At 39.4% G+C, this 17,179-nt stretch overlaps 1 protein-coding gene across 3 annotated transcripts; it reads left to right on the top strand.

Annotated features, from left to right (window-relative positions):
- Nucleotides 1-838: 838 nt before the first annotated feature.
- Nucleotides 839-16,054, top strand: tollip (toll interacting protein). Of its 3 annotated transcripts, none has more exons than XM_053512436.1 (6): nt 839-960; nt 2,625-2,774; nt 5,319-5,501; nt 6,717-6,869; nt 7,800-7,890; nt 15,496-16,054. In XM_053512436.1, the coding sequence occupies exons 1-6, from the start codon at nt 928-930 to the stop codon at nt 15,705-15,707; spliced, it is 822 nt and encodes a 273-aa protein (XP_053368411.1). In that variant the 5' UTR covers nt 839-927; the 3' UTR covers nt 15,708-16,054. The 3 variants fall into 3 exon arrangements, with proteins under 3 accessions (XP_053368411.1, XP_053368412.1, XP_053368413.1); XM_053512437.1 differs by lacking the exon at nt 839-960 and adding an exon at nt 2,395-2,430; XM_053512438.1 differs by lacking the exon at nt 839-960 and adding an exon at nt 2,437-2,514.
- The last annotated feature ends 1,125 nt before the right edge of the window (nt 16,055-17,179 follow it).

The raw sequence follows: 17,179 nt of genomic DNA, 5'->3' as shown, positions 1-17,179 counted from the left end.
TTTTGAATTATTTTTATTTATTAATCTGCAGATATTTCACTTTACCACTAGAATAAGATAAAATAAGATAAGATAAGATAAGATAAATGATCAGAGAAAGTCACAGTCTAAAACATATACAAGTACTTAGGGGACGGAGGATAAAATACAATGGGACAGAATTAATTAATGAATAAAACAAAAACGTATAAATCATAATAAAACAGACCAAGTACTACTAGGTGTTATGATGAGTGTAATGTGTCTAATGAAGCATATTAATAAAAATAATAATTACATTTAAAATAATAATAGCTATGTAATATTTTAACACAGAAAGATTTAAATCTCACTTTACCATCTTGACATTTATCTTTTAAAGTTCAAATGTTAATAATTTGTATTTTTTTTGGGGGGGGGGGGGGTATTGCACGTAGTCAAGTTTGAGAGTTGTTAGAGTCGTGAACTGAGGTTAGCTGTTCCGTTTTGTTTTGGATTGATGGATTTTCAGAATTGAATTGTACCAGTTCAGGATCAAGTTCTGGATTGTGGGACTCGACCTCTCTCCTGGAACAGTGTCTGAACATCTCCAGCCTGGACGACTATGACTCTTCAACAAAATAATGATGACGTAAGCAGAATCTATGACAGAACAGTAGCACCATTCTTTATGCATACAGTGAGTAACATTACACTTTCTGAAATACAACACTGCATATGTTTATCCCAAATTCTAACATTAAGAAAAAAATTTTATCCAAAATTTTAACATTAAGATATCTTTATTTTAGGCTTTACTAGTAGAGTATTGTTTTGTTTTGGTTACCAGCAGGGGGCAGTGTGCTCCGATTTGTGTCGGTAAACATTAAACAGGAAGAAGAGGATCACAAAAACAAGTGAAAACGCGAATTCTGCTGTTCGCTCCACTTCGCTCCACTTCGCTCTAAAATGGCGAGCACCATCAGCACTCAGCGGGGACAGGTGAGTCAGGACATGTCGCTACTAATCACTCGAAAAATTACAGAAATCAAGAAAATCTGGCTGTAAAATATTACGTTAGATAATCTAGTACGTCTGATTCAGTGTCAGTCAGCGGTTCTTCTTTCCCCAGCCGTATTCCTACAAATCCCTCCTCCTTTGCTCGGATTGGCTAGTCTTGTACTAACTCCATGCTCTGATTGGGTAATGCTCCGTTTCCGCATTCGTCGATCCAATCAGAAGCAGGGAGTCGGAATGCGGGTGGGAAGAAACACTTAATCGTCGTTAGCAAGACAGCCAAGCTGTAACATTTTATATTTATATAAAGTATTTTTTTCCTAATTAACGTGCGTACTATAATAACTACCGCGTGAGACCTGCTCGTGTCCTTATCCCGGCTGATAAACCCTGTTAACGAACAGCTGGTGTTGTGTCATGCTAACAGAGGTGGGATTAGCTTCGTTTCTTACTTTAGATTATCAGGGGAAAAAAACAAGGAGTTTGTGTAAGTCAGTGATCAACTTAAACATGTCCTGACTGGAAGGGTGTCTGTTTCTGTTGTTTAATATTAATATAGGGATACTCTGTCATATTTACATTAATATTGTTAATCTAACCTACTGTACATACAAGAGAGTGAGACAGGGGCAGGAGGGGGGGTGAGACAGGGGCAGGAGGGGGGGTGAGAGAGGGCAGGAGGGGGGGTGAGACAGGGGCAGGAGGGGGGGTGAGACAGGGGCAGGAGGGGGGGTGAGACAGGGGCAGGAGGGGGGGGTGAGAGAGGGGCAGGAGGGGGGGTGAGAGAGGGGCAGGAGGGGGGGTGAGAGAGGGCAGGAGGGGGGGTGAGACAGGGGCAGGAGGGGGGGTGAGACAATGGGAGGGAGAGTGAGTGAGAGAGAGAGAGAGAGAAATAGCGGGGGGGGGGGCACAGGAGAAGGAGGGAGGAAGCGTGAGATATGGACAGTAAAGAGAGGAAGACCAGGATAGAGAGAGAGATGAGATGAGATGAGATGAACATTGTGGCCCTAAAGCGTTGCAGTGCTCTGATAGAGGAAGGTTGTTAAAGCGATTAAAGCTGGATCTGTGTTTTCTGAGAAACCCCTCCTCACACCATCACAACGCCCCCACCAGCCTGCACGCTGTACTACTACTTGTTTCTGTTTTTTTTTTTCCATATGCACTGTACTGTATAACCCCTGGGGTTTCTCACGCACACACCAGCACACAGTCCCTCTACAGTCCCTGAGATTCTCCATTAGTGGATTACATCATGTTCAGAGCAGCTCACTGTCACTGGGAACTGAAGAACTTGATAAAGCTGTTAGTCCTGTATGTGCACTTCTGTGGAACGCGCCTCCTCCACGTGGCCTGTTTTTGAACCTGGACAGAGAACAGGGGAGAGCAGCAGTCTGCCTCAGGTCCATGAACACTCCACACAACACTTGAGCTTCAATGGTGCCTTCTAAGAACATGGTTAGAGGGATCTGATGTTAATTCATTCTTCAATTCTGCTGTTTTTTCCCCTCTTCATTTATATTCAATCCTTGAGGCATGAATGTGAGAAGGAGGTGTCACTCAAGGAACTCTTCTTATTTTTTTTAAATTGAATGTTAATGTTTATGAAATGTAATAAGGACCTAATCTCAAGCGTGTCTGGTTGTGTGCAGGTGTACATCGGAGAGCTTCCGTCTGACTTCCTGAGGATCACTCCGACTGTCCAGCAGCAGCAGGTACAGATGGACGCTCACGCGGCGCAGCAGCTGCAGTACGGAGGCAGCTTCAACTCCATGGGCCGGATCAGCATCACAGTAGTGCAGGTACAGTACGACACTACTCGACTCCTGTCCTTATCGAAGAGTAAGACAGTCTATCTCTCCTACTGTTTCAGTGTAAATAAAGGGGTGTTTATCAGCAGTAATAATGACTTTTCTGTAATTTGTTACTGGAGTAAATGATGAGAAGTACGCAGTGCACTGTATCACTGTATCTGTTTTAGAAACACAAACTGTGTTCTACCTGAGAATAAAATCCAACAACACAGGACACTCGATTTGTTTTTTTTCTGTTGAATGTATGAATTCTTCAGATCAGTGCTGGTGTTAAAGTAAAAAACTGGATGTCCTAAATCTTACATTCAGCATTTCTGTTATTTATTTAACCATGACCCTCGTGGTGTTGGTAAGAGAACAACACAACTAGTGTTAGTACGTGTCATTGATGGTTAAAGAGTTTGTAGAAACAGTTAAAAGTTTAAATCTAATAATAATCTGATCTGATCTTTAATGTAATCAGTGATATTATTATTATTATTATTATTATTATTATTATGATTATTTGAGGTTGAAGCCCACGTACATGTCTGTGTGTCTCTCTGTACAGCAGAACTCTCTGTCTAACTTATTAATACAAAGAAATCCCATTCTGTAAGGTTGAGTATCTTACGCCTTGTTTACACTAAGTTGTCCTTCTTTGGTGGTCAGACAAATACACTCCCTGTTTAAAGTAGGTCATTAAATCCAACTAACACCGTGCTCTCAGTTCAGGTAGTTTACAGGCCCTGAGCTCGGACTGCTGCTGATGTGTTTACTCTAACGACTCGTGTTTTATCTCATAGTGATGCTTCACATTACTGCTTTAATTAGCACCGCGGTTTCAGAATATACGAGACAAACTGGTTTAAAATTCCTGCAGGAACAATTAATGTACACTGATCTGTTTGTTCATTCAGGTTCAGTTTCTAAACTTTTCTATTTTTTTCTATTTTATTTTTTTGGCCATGATGAGTCACGCTTGCCGGCTTGTAGATGCATTATGTCGTTTCTGTGTGTATCACATACAGTATTTACGTTCAACTATTGTGTAGATTGACTGTGAGTGATGCATATACCACACCCACCTCAAAGTATTTGTAAAAAAAAAAAAAAATCGATCTGACATTCAGGCACAAAACTGCTCATTATGTCACTTTGACTCGTTTAAATGTTTAGATTTAATTTATGCCGCAGGTTGAACTTCAGGCAGATACTAAAGTACTTGTAAAGTTCCATGAATTTCTGTCTGTGAGTTCCTCTGTATCTAAACTCTTATAAATGTAATAATGATGATTAAAATAATTGATTGTGGCCTTGTGTGAATTAGCACACACAGAACCAATGCATCACTGAATCGATTCCCCCTTCATCTCTAGTATGTAACTTTCCTACTTTAGTTCTGAGTCTATAATACTGATTTAGAAGAGTTCTCCTCCGTGACATTGGGCAGTTCATGATGTTTCCCTTTGTTATCTTTGTTGTCTGATGAACGAAAACGTTTCGGATGATGAGGTAAACAGGATTTACTATAGAAAACCAGTACTTCTTGTCTGCACCTGTGTGTGTGTGTGTGTGTGTGTGTGGGATGTGAAATGACCTTTAAAACCTGAAAAAAGTCATTTATAAATAGACGTATTGAAAGCGCCTTCTTGAAGGATTGCGTGACATTCAGGGTGTATGACGTTTGAGTCGCACATTTTATGCCTCACTTTATCATTATCAGTGCTGTTTGTGTCAGACGGGCGGGCAGACGGTTCAAGTGCCAGTTGGTTGGGTGGGCAGTCGGACAGTCTGTCTTCAGGTGTAAGAAATAACAGAAGAATTTAAAGACAATAAGCAAGCTTCTAGCTATAACAGTAAAACCAGTTACCTTTCAGAAAGGTCAGATTTGGGTGGAACATCTGTGGAATGTCTGACATCTGAGTCATAATTTTTGTATTCTTTTGTAAGGTGTGTCCCAGGCCATGTCCACACGTAGCCAGGTATTTTTAAAAACTGAGATTTTTCGTCTTTAATGTTTTTAAAAATTAAAAATAGTTCCGTCCACACGACCTACGTTTTAATGATATCTTTGTCCACATGAAAACACAATATGCCCAATATGTCATTAATATAATGTGTGAGTAACTGTGTGTGTATGTACACGCATGTAAAAAAAAGTCCAATACGCAACAAAAAACCACAGAGAAAAATCTCGGTTTTTAAAACTACCCGTCTGCGTGTGGACATGGCCTGGGATAAGGGTTGTAAAACATTTTTCTCATCCCTACTGGTTTCCTGTCATACAGTGTGTGAGAGTTAATTATTAAACAAATGTTTAATGGTCATGCGATCTTGACATTTCTGATCTCTGCTTGGACACTAAAGCGTGTCTTCGTGTTAAACTCCGCCTCCTGATTCTCCGTCATCCAGAACGCTTTACAGCGTGATGATTCCCAGGTGCTTCCATGAAATAGAATTTTCTCTTCCTCTACAACGTCATGTAGTAGAGAGATAAAGTCGCCATAAAAGTATAGAAAACTATAGGAATTTTCTTTTTCTCTCTTCCAGGCGAAGTTGGCTAAGAACTACGGCATGACGCGCATGGACCCGTACTGCAGAATTCGGCTGGGCTACACCGTGTACGAAACACCAACAGCGCACAACGGCGCCAAAAACCCACGCTGGAACAAAGTGATCCAGTGCCCTCTGCCTCCCGCTGTCGACTCCTTCTACCTGGAAATCTTTGACGAGGTTCAGTAGATCAAATCCAATGATATAAGGAGCGCAACAGAACCACATTTGGTTTTACCATCATTTTACCAAATCTGCATATTTTCTATATTTTAAGAGGGTCACAATCACACTGATGATATTATGTTACGTTTTATTAGTAGATATGATGTTATATGTGAAATAACACTTATGCTCACACAGTCACATCTTATATATACTTATAACAGACATCACCCAGAAGACCCTAAACAGACATGAAGAACACAGAACTGTTTGTGGGAGAAAAACAAGCCTTTTGGAAGCTGAGAAAGTAGAGATACTGTGAGATACTAGCGTACTGTATGTAGTGAGTGTAATAACGTCAGTGGATACATTTGTTACATGGACCACAAAAAAGCAGGTGATTCTGCACTATCAGGCTAATCAACCCAAAAGCCAACCGAAAGGAAAACATGATGAAGCCTACTGTATGTTGCGCTTGGATTCATGGTGGTGATGGTGGGGACAGAGGAGAGACACGTGTGTGTTTTGTGTCTTAAACCGCTGGCAGCAGACAGCATGAGACCCGACACTAGTATGAAGACACTTAGAGACAACACACCCCAGTCACGTTAATAAGCCACTCGACTTCTTTAAAAGAAAGCTCTAGATAAGTGACGAAGTAAGTCTGTTATAACAATTACACCTGTATTTTACCCTATTGGTTAATAAATTAATATTTCAATAAATAGTAACCTTGGCCAATTTTGTTATTATTTTGTTGACAAGTGGGGCTTAAAAATTCACCCACCGCCTTAAGTGGGGAACGACAGAAAATGTTTGAGAACCACTGCATTAGGCAGAGTCAGTACAACAGTGTTTAATGTCCTGAGAAGGGGACAATGCGCTGGTGTACTCTTTAATGGAGCAGGTCTAAGACACACATTGTGAGAGCTGCGGGATAAATAAAAACACATGGACAGGAAGTGACGTACCTTAAATAGTTGCTCATTCACAGTAATGTTTTAAGTCATTGTGTCTAAATATGGCACAAGTCGGCAACATTTCCGTCACATCTACAAGCCTTTAAAGTGTCCACAACCTACACACACACACACACACACACACACACACACACACACACACACTTAGCCTCAGCTCTCCTCTTTCAATTACAAAAAAGCAAAAATACAAATTCACATATAAACACCTGTGTTTTTGTTTGTGTTGTCATGTTTGTTTTTTTGTACTTAGCGGGCGTTTTCTATGGATGATCGCATCGCCTGGACTTACGTGACTATCCCCGAAAATTTGAGAGAAGGCGCCATCGTTGACGAGTGGTACAGCCTGAGCGGAAGACAAGGAGACGATAAAGAAGGCATGATTAACCTCGTCATGTCCTACTCTGTAAGTCTGAACTTCTTTCATTCGTCTTTTATTTTATTTATTTTTTAAAAGCTTCCTGGGAAAATTACATTAAATTACTCTTAAAGCACTGAGGAATTCAAATAGTGATGGGCGTCCTTTAATGTTTTTCTGAGAGTACACTGATAGGAGTCGGTACCTTCACAGCCATCGTTGTGACATTTCCAGGTGTGTCGCAATCGAGGGGAATTTTCTGTAAGTTGCTCTGACGTACAGAGTAAAGAGTTACTGTGCAAAACATGCGCTGTGGGTGGAGCCAGAACACCTTTAAAAGCAGTAATGGTGTCGATGTGTAATTGTTTGTGTCTTCGTCACACACTGTCAGATAATAAAGATAAGAAGTTGTGTTTTCTGTCCTTAAATTAAAGGGTCAGTAACATACATGTTCTATAAATGTAATGTTACACACACACACACACACACACACACACACACACACGTTCTCATAACAAATCTAAAATAAACAATGGTTTGCAGTGGTGTACTGTAGCGTTCAGACAGAATGGGCATGAACTCACCAGACATGTTCTTGCCCAGTAAAGAAGCAAAGCAGGTTGTAATATTTGGCATGATTTATCAGCTCTTAAGTACAGTAAGAGGTTAAATTAGGAATTAAAATGTAGAAGAACTTTAATTTCTTAATCATAAAGTACTGTAATGGGCCTGAACATTAACCAGTCTGTGAATATTCATAAACGGCAGTAAAACACAAAGCACTAAGCCCAGTATCAGGTAGGTTCCCTAGTCCAACTGGGCCGGCTGTGGCTCCGCAGGGCCTCTAGGGGGTGCTGTGATGTCTGTATATATGTGTGTGTGTGTGTGTGTGCGTATGTGTGTGTATATGTGATTATACACATGTAGATCCTCTTTTCTACATTTTGATATTTTCTTTTGTCTTTTTTTCTCATGTAGGCGGTCCCTGCAGGTATGATCATGCCGTCCCAGCCCGTGGTCCTGATGCCCACCGTATACCAGCAGGGTGTCGGCTATGTGCCCATCGCAGGTACGAGCTAACAGCGGTTTTATAAATATCCTTATTCAGTATTACATTTTGTTACAATTCTAAACAAACTTTGTCAAATAATTCCCTCCCACCACACACACACACACACACACACACACACACACACACACACACACACACACACAATGCTGTGCCGGTCATGACAGATGAGAAAGCCCAGAACCTTTACTATGTGTGGTTTGATTTATTACTATTTACTAAATCAAACTTCCCCAGTTAAGACACTTGGCACAGAAGCAAGTGAGTAACGCTGTAGCTATTGAATATTTTAGTAATCGAGTATTCTACCAAAAATTGAATTGAGTTAATCGAGTAAGCGAATAAAATGTACTTTTGCTTAATAAACAGCAATGTAAAATATATAAGAAAAAGAAAGATTAATTGGTTTTCTCTTTGGAAAAATCATCTTTTATTTTTTAAATGCATACAGCATTTTGCATTATGTTTTAAGGAATATATCTAGGGGTGAGCGGACTGTCTGCGCTAAAGGGTACCGTAGGTGAGATGGAGCATTTGCTCTCCGGTTGTACTGATGATATTACTGCAATGCAAAGTAAGATACAACGTATTACAGCAGATTTAATTAAACTGGATAACAAATGCGAAGATTTGGACACCAGATCACGTCGTAATAATGTTCGCATAATCAGTGTTCCTGCACTACCTCTAGCATCGCTGCGTTGCTTAAAGAGGAGCTCAGCCTGGAGAAGGAGCCGACTTTAGACACTCACTTGTGAACCACCTCGAGCTGTTGTGGCCAGATTTCACCACCACAGTGAATGTTAATGTTTCATGGCACGCCAGAGAGTTAAGGCAGATTTAAATTAAGGAATTAAGTATTTCTGTTTTTCCTGTCCACACAGCAAAAATTGCAAAAGCTCGTGCTTCTTTTAATGAGGTCCGACAACAACTCCGTGGCATTGAGGGCGCGCGCTACGGTCTGTTTTATCCAGCGCGGCTGAGGAGAACCTACAATAGTGTAGGGAAAGATTTTCGTTCGGCCGATGAAGCAAAGGACTACATTAAAACTATCCAAACTGCGTGATCTGCACTCGTAGTGTTTTAAATAGTTCGTCATATATTTAACTTTAATTCTGTTTTATTGTTGAATAAGGGTTTTCTTTTCTTTTACCTTTTTAAAAAAGCGAAATGTGTGATCTGTTAATATTTTCTGATGCTACCTCTGTCTATGCAAAGTTAGTGTTTTTGATTGATAAATTGGATTTATTTCCTAGGTCGTTTTTTGGGACCAAATATTTAACTTGTGCCAAAGATGTATTATTATGCGTGTTTGGTCAATGTATGAGGGGTGATCCTAGGAGTATTCACCTCTGGGGTTTTCTTTTTTGTTGTTGTTGATGTTTTTTCTCTCTTCTTTTTCTTTCAAGATCTTTATCATTTACCTATACATTATTGTAAGCTGGGGATGAGGATACTTCCATTTGCGCACTATTTTTGTTCTATTTAATCTGTGGAAGCCATTTTGTTTTCTTTCGTTTTTTTTCCCCTTCTACATCGGGCTCACTCTCCGAGTCGTGGTCACAGTTACTGTGAGAGCGACTTTTCTTTTAGTTAGTTTATTTTGCTGTCTCCTGGGTTGTTAGGATGGAGACTTTAGATTTGTGTTTTGTGTGCGTTTGTGAGTGTGTGTGTGTGTGTGTGTGCATGTGGGGGGAAGGGGGTGTCATCCTTCTGGCTCTGTGAATCTTTATCATTTTCACACTTTTTGGATAAAAGGCTAATTCCTATGTAGGCCCAGGTTTAGCTGGGAGTAGTACACCTATCCGTTTTCTTAGCTGGAACATCAGAGGTATGGGTAACCCAATTAAAACATCTAGGGTATTTAATCACCTGAAACGATTACATACTGATATAGTGTTTTTAGAAGAAACACATCTTCAAGTTAAGGATCATCATAGGCTTCCTCGTCACTGGGTCGGTCAAATTTTTTGTGGCCATAAAAGTTAACAACAAGGTACAGTTTTCACCTAGCCATATAATTGCTGACAGAAATGGCAGGTATCTTATTGTTGCAGGCACATTAATTCAGACCAAGGTTTTGTTAAATGTCTATGCTGCTCCAAACTTTGATGATCCAGATTTTGCGAATAAATTACTTAGTAGCCTTCCCTGCTTAAACACCCACTTGATCATTTTTGGGAGAGATTTAAACTGTGTTTCTGATCTAGTTTTGAATCGCTCTAGCTCTCGCGTTGTGTCCCAGTCTGCCATGTCTAAAAATGTTTTTTATTCCATGTCACAAAATGGCCTTGTAGACCCATGGAGATTCCATAACCTGTAGATAAAAAAATTCTCATTTTTTTCTCAGGTGCATCATTCATACTCTAGAATTGATTATTTTTTCATTGACGGTTATCTTAATCCTTCTGTTGTTTCTTCAGATTATTTAAGTATTGTGATTCTGACCATGCTCCCTTATCACTGGATATCCAATTATCAACGCATAAACAGACCCCATCGTCTTGGCGGTTTAACTCGCTCCTTTTAGCGGACTGAGAGTTTTGTACATTCATTTCTAACACTATTGATGAATTTTTGTTGTTTAACCATCTTGAGTCCACTTCTTATTCGTTAATATGGGAAACTCTCAAGGCTTGTCTTAGAAGGCAAATTATCTCATACTCTGTTTTTCTAAATCAAAGTCGCAAGACCAGGCTCAACGAACTCGCATCAGCTTTTAGCAAACTCGACCATATTTATGCATCTCATCCTTCTCCCAAGTTGTACAAGCAATGCATTGACTTACAATCTGAATTTCATCTTCTTTCAACCAAAGAAACAGAACGTATGTTGTCACAGACTCGGGGAACGTATTATGAATATGGTGATAAATCAAGTAGATTGTTAGCACATCAGCTAAAACGACAACATGCCTCACGCCTAATACCACAAATTAAAAACCAACTTAAATATTATCACTGCTGATCCTATAGAGATCAATGCAGTCTTTAAATCATATTATTCCTCCCTTTATAAATCTGAATGCCTTAAAGATGATATAAAATTTAATGATTTCCTTTAAAGTATTGATATTCCTGTTATTGATGCAATATCTGTAAGGGACTTGGACTCTCCATTATCTCTTAAAAAAATAGTAATAGAAATAGTTTCAATTAAGGCAATGCAGTCTAATAAAGCTCCAGGCCCAGACGGTTTGCAATTGAATTTTATAAAAAGTTTATAGATAAAATGAATCCTTCGACCAGGGCTCATTACCATCTACCTTTAACCAAGCCTCAATTGCTCTTCTTCTTCAAAAGGGAAAGGATCCCCTTCAGTGTGGATCATATAGGCCATTATCATTGCTGAATGCTGATGTGAAAGTTTTGGCTAAAGTAATTGCATCCCGTTTGGAAGATGTTTTACCACATGTTATATCTGAGGAGCAAACCAGTTTCATAAAAGGACAGCATCTGTTTTTAAATACTCGTACACTTTTTAATATAATTTATCCAAACAAACATCTGTATCTCCTGAGGTTGTAATTTCACTGGATGCTGAGAAAGCTTTCGATAGGGTTGAGTGGGAATACTTGTTTGCCGTATTAAAGAAATTTGGGTTTGGTGATAAATTTAATTCTTGGATTCGCCTCCTTTACAAATCCCCGCAAGCTAATGTTAATACAAATGATATAAGCTCTGATTATTTCACTCGTGGGCGTGGTACCCGGCAGGGCTGCCCACTGTCTTCACTGCTTTTTGCTTTTGCTATTGAACCATTGTCTAATAAGCTTAGATCTTCTCTTGCTTTTAAAGGAATTATTCGTAATGGGTTGGAGCATAAATTATGCCTATATGCAGATGACTTATTGTTATCTGTGATTAATCCTGCAGCCTCTATTCCTGTTATTTTAACCATTCTGGATAATTTAGTTTTTTTTTCTCTGGGTATAAACTAAATTTGCATAAGAGTGAATACTAATAGTGCTTTACAACTTCAGCATCTAAACCTGCCTTTTAAATTCAATTGTTCAGGCTTTAAATATCTTGGTATTACAGTGACTCGCTCTCTGTCTGACCTTTCTCATGCCAACTTCTCCTCTCTTATTTCTGATGTTAAATCTGATATTCAGAGATGGAGCAATCTGCCTCTTTCTTTAACCGGAAACATCAATGCAGTTAAAATGACCATCCTTCCTAAATTTCTTTATTTCTTTCAATCACTTCCTTTATTTCTTCCTAAGTACTTTTTTGATTCCTTAGATAAAATCATAATCTCTTTCCTTTGGGCTGGGAAACCTGCTAGAATCCGTAAGACCTTACTTTAAATTTAGATCTGCGTCAGCAATGGGTCCATTGCATAAGTTTCCCCCATCACTTTTAGATTCAGCATTTTTATCATGGCATGACAAAGGCATCACAAATTTTTATAATTTGTATGAAGATGGAGTATTTATAGGTTTTGCTAGTCTGTCCTCGCAGTATGAGCTGCCTGCAGCTCATTACTTTTGTTACCTGCAAGTTGGCAACTTTGTATCCAAGCGTTTTCCTAAATTTCCTTCTATACCTCCCAGGCAGCCCTGGCAAAATCTGATCACATTTAATCCATATCAGCAAGGTGTGATATCAAGAATATATCATTTTATTTTATCTTTTCGTGATTGTAAAATCGCTAAAACCAGAGCTGCTTGGGAAAATGAACTGGGATTGCAGTTGAGTGATGAATTTTGGGAGAAAGCTATAGACAGAATACGCTCCAGCTCTTTCCGTCTCAGTCTTATTCAATTCAATTCAATTTTATTTGTATAGTGCTTTTAGCAATTTTCACAGTCAAAAGAATCATTTAAGTTTGTATCAAATGTGAATATGTATTAATCAAAATGGTCAGTTTGTCCCTGGTGAGCAAGCCGAGGTCGACAGTGGCAAGGAAAAACTCCCTGAGATGGTAATAGGAAGAAACCTTGAGAGGAACCAGACTCAACAGGGAACCCATCCTCATTTGGGTGAAACAGAAAGCAGTAAATGATCTGCATTTATACAGTGTGTAGGGTGGGAGGCAGTTCAGCTATAATAGCTGATGTTAATATGGAGTCCAGGTAGTTATTGAAGACCCAGGTAGACTTGTAAGAAGTTCCAGTCCTGAACTATCGAACTGTCAAGTCCCCAGAGAAACAGTTGCCAACACCAGTCAAGGCCAGAACCATTTTCCAGGTAGAGAGAATCATCCCCAGACACCAGACGCATCCCAGAGAGACACACGGGGCATCCATGTGACGAGATCTTCAGCCAAAAGCGGGGCACCAGGATGGGTCAGACAGGTCCGGAGGGCAGAGGGAGTCTGGATCACTGGCAGCTCGGGAACAACATGTGTAGCTCGACAGAGAGAGAGAGAAAGAGTGAAAGGGGGAGACAGGAGGAGAGAAGAAAGAGAAAGAGGGGGGAAAGAGAAGAAGACGAGAGATGGCAGTTAGGTCTGGTCACAGTCACACAATGTGTAATGTGAATGTATATTAACTGTAGAGTGCAAGCAGAGACTCCGGCAGGACTAACTATGACAGCATAACTAAAAGGGAGAGCCAGAAGGAAACACAAACATGAGGGCTTCCTGACATGTAAAGCAAACAATCACCTCACCGATCAATGATCAATGAGAGTGAGGAAGACAGCATCCAAACATACCAGTTCACCATAATACTCTACGTCCATGAGTCCCCCAGATCTGCTCCTTTGCCTATGGCAAATCTATTTATAAAAATGCTTGGCTAAATAAATAGGTTTTTAGCCTGGACTTAAACACTGAGACTGTGTCTGAGTCCCGAACACTATTTGGAAGACTATTCCATAATTTTGGGGCTTTGTAAGAAAAAGCTCTGCCCCCAGCTGTATTTTTCATAATACACGGTACTGACAAGCAGCCTGCATCCTTTGATCGAAGTAGGTGTGGCGGATCGTAAGACACTAGCAGTTCGATCAGGTACTGCGGCGCTAGACCATTTAATGCTTTATATGTCAAGAGTATTATTTTAAAATCAATGCGAAATTTCACAGGGAGCCAATGGAGTGAAGATAAGATAGGGGTGATGTGCTCATATCGTCTGGTTCTAGTGAGGACTCTCGCTGCTGCATTCTGGACTAGCTGAAGCTTATTTTTGCATCTAGCTAACCAACCAGACAGTAAGGCATTACAATAGCAATAGAGGTGATAAAAGCATGAACTAGTTTTTCTGCATCGTTTAGCGACAATAAATTTCTTATCCTGGCAATATTTCTGAGGTGAAAGAATGCTATCCTGGTAATATTATCTACATAAGCTTCAAATGAAAGGCTGGAATCAATAATCACACCAAGGTCTTTCACTGTTGCATTTGATGGAACAGAAAGGCCATCTAAAGTTACGGTGTGATCTAAAATTTTACCCCTAGCTGTATGCGGTCCTATGACTAGAACTTCTGTCTTATCCGGATTTAGCAGAAGGAAGTTAATTAGCATCCAATTTCTTATGGGGCCAGGGGTAGCTCAGTGGTTAAGGCATTGGACTACGGTTCGGAAGATCCCAGGTTCAAATCCCACAACCACCAAGTTGCCACTGTTGGGCCCTTGAGCAAGGCCCTTAACCCTTAACTGCTCAGATGTGTAATGAGATAAAAATGTAAGTCGCTCTGGATAAGAGCGTCTGCCAAATGCCTAAATGTAAATGTTATGTCCTGCACACATTGCTCAATTTTAGTAAGCTGTTTTTTCTCATCAGGTTTTGCTGAGACATATAACTGTGTATCGTCAGCATAACAATGAAAACTAATACCATGCTTACGGATTATGTTGCCCAGAGGAAGCATGTAAAGGGAAAAAAAGCAGTGGACCTAAAACTGAACCCTGCAGAACGCCAAACTCCACTACAGAACATGCAGAATAATCACCATTTAAGTCTACATACTGATAACGATGTTTTTTATTCAGTTTAAGGTTTTGCACAGAGTCCATTTTTCACAATACACATTATTCACAATACAAGCAATAGGTTAAAGTTATAGTATATAAATATATATATATAATATATTTTTATCGCTTTTTTCCATTTTGCAGCCCGCAACAGAACGCTCCATCAAATCAATACACAGCTAACTGTTTGCGTCTCCTTACGCTTTTTTGGGTGATGTAAGCGCTTCTTCTTTGACGGTGTTTAGTGGCAGCTTACATCCGGAAGCACACTGCATCATGCCAAACAAATAATTGCGCAAAATCATAACGAATGCTTTTAAAATTCATTAAGAGAAGCTTTGAGGCAGAAGATTTTACCTCAATCATTTTTTGTAATCAAATTACTCGAGGAATCGTTTGAGCCCTAGAAGTTATGCAAGCGAGGTGTTCTCTGATTTTATTTGTGGAGGTACATTGTTAAAAATGAAACAAAGCCAAGAGGCATCACAATCTTGGAGTATAGACTGAGTAAAATGAATTATTTCCTAAAATCACATGGAGTGAATTTATTTGCCAACAGTTTCTATACTAAAAGAACTTGTTGATATTCTGTAATTATATATTTAATGATTTAAGTATTTGTAAATGTTTCCTCTTGTAATGTTTTTAATGATGATTGTGATGATCCCTCCTGTACCACACCTAGGTGTGCCAGGTGTCTATAACCAGGGTGTGATGCCCATGGGGATGCCCGTCACTGCCCCCCACAGAACCCCGTACAGTGAGGAGGACCTGCGGGCCCTGAGCGACATGTTCCCCAACCTGGATAAGGAAGTGATCAGGAGTGTGATGGAGGTGCAGGAGGGGAACAAGGATGTAGCCATTAACTCACTCTTGCAGATGGCTGAGGAGGTCTGATTGTGCGCCAGGCACTCAGTGGGAACACACAAAGGCCACTAAAACCCGTCACCATCAGCATTATCTTCATGAAGTCCAAAAAATACTTGCATCTCCATCCCTGGATTTTACATTAAAATATCAGCATTGCTTTTCTTTTTGTATTTAGTTTTTTTCCTGAAGATCATCCTGGTTTGGTTCCATTCTACATTTTCTTGGTTTGCTTAATTGTTCAGTATTTGTATCTTGTCTAGCTTTAGCCTTGTCTCCACTCAGAGGTATATAAATAAAGTTATAATAAATATATAAATATTTAATTGGTTGTAATATACTGCATTTTTAAGATAATTAAATATATTTAATGATAACGACATAGTCGTTTCACATACTTCACATATTTCAGCTAACACAGTTCAGCCTGGGATTTGGACACACACACACACACACACACACACACACACATACACACACACACACACACACACACACACATACACACACATACACACACATACACACACATACACACACATACACACACACACACACACATACACACACACACACACACACATACACACACATACACACACATACACACACACACACACACACACACACACACATTCACACACCCAAAAGTCATTTACAGCAACTCAGTAAACATAAATATCAAGCTCTCGAGCAGCGTTTTTAGCGTCCTAGTGGCTCACTGACGAGCCCAGAAACCAAACAGTGACGGACGGAGAGTAATGCAGGTTCCTGAAATTGTTTATAATCTAATAATTTGGTATGAAACTAAACTTAATCGGAGAGAATCATTCTCGTTTTTATTCAGAGAAATCTATTTCCCAGAGTTCCTTGGTGTGTTATTACCGTGTTATGAATTAGACCACCTGTAATGCCAAAGGTTTCATTTTATTATTCATTTGGATATTCTGTCAAGTTGCCTGATCTTAATACAGCTTAATGCTAATTTTTGCTAAGTTTTTGCAAAATCATGTCTGGACATGGGATGGATTGTGTAAAATAAGAGCAAAAACTTTGCACTTCTTATGGTTTCTGGGTAAAAATTTATCTTACGATTTTATTTACGACTTAAAAACAGTTCAAAGAAACTACTGAATTAATCCATGCTCTTTCAAATCCAAGATTGAAATTCATACAACCTTTTGCTCTCAGGCATCCTTTTTTTTCTTCTTTTTTTTTTTTATAAGGATTTGTTCATTTATTTCACAGCCACTTGGTTATAAATATAAGGATGTTATTCATAGTTTTGACTTCTGTGAAATTAGATTCAAGCTTATGCCAAAGGATAAATTTTTTTTCAGAACCCATACTTGCAAGCTCAGCATTATTTCTCTGTCTTCGTGTTAAAGTATGTTTTTGTTTTTAATCTCACAGCAGACATTGCCATATTCCTTTAAAGTCTGGATGGTCTCTGAGAGACAAGACTTGGTATGTGGCTGTTAAATTCCTCTAAGCCATTCCTT

This window comes from Clarias gariepinus, chromosome 15 (genome assembly GCF_024256425.1).
Source record: "Clarias gariepinus isolate MV-2021 ecotype Netherlands chromosome 15, CGAR_prim_01v2, whole genome shotgun sequence".
Taxonomy (NCBI): Eukaryota; Metazoa; Chordata; class Actinopteri; order Siluriformes; family Clariidae; genus Clarias; species Clarias gariepinus.
The sequence above is the reverse complement of the archived record's forward strand: the minus strand, read 5'-3'. Positions and strand labels throughout refer to the sequence as shown.

Coding starts and splice junctions, on each gene's coding strand:
- tollip (XM_053512436.1), top strand. CDS start 928: ATGGCGAGCACCATCAGCACTCAGCGGGGACAG. Junction 961..2,624: donor TCAGCACTCAGCGGGGACAG/GTGAGTCAGGAC, acceptor GGTTGTGTGCAG/GTGTACATCGGAGAGCTTCC. Junction 6,870..7,799: donor ACCTCGTCATGTCCTACTCT/GTAAGTCTGAAC, acceptor TTTCTCATGTAG/GCGGTCCCTGCAGGTATGAT.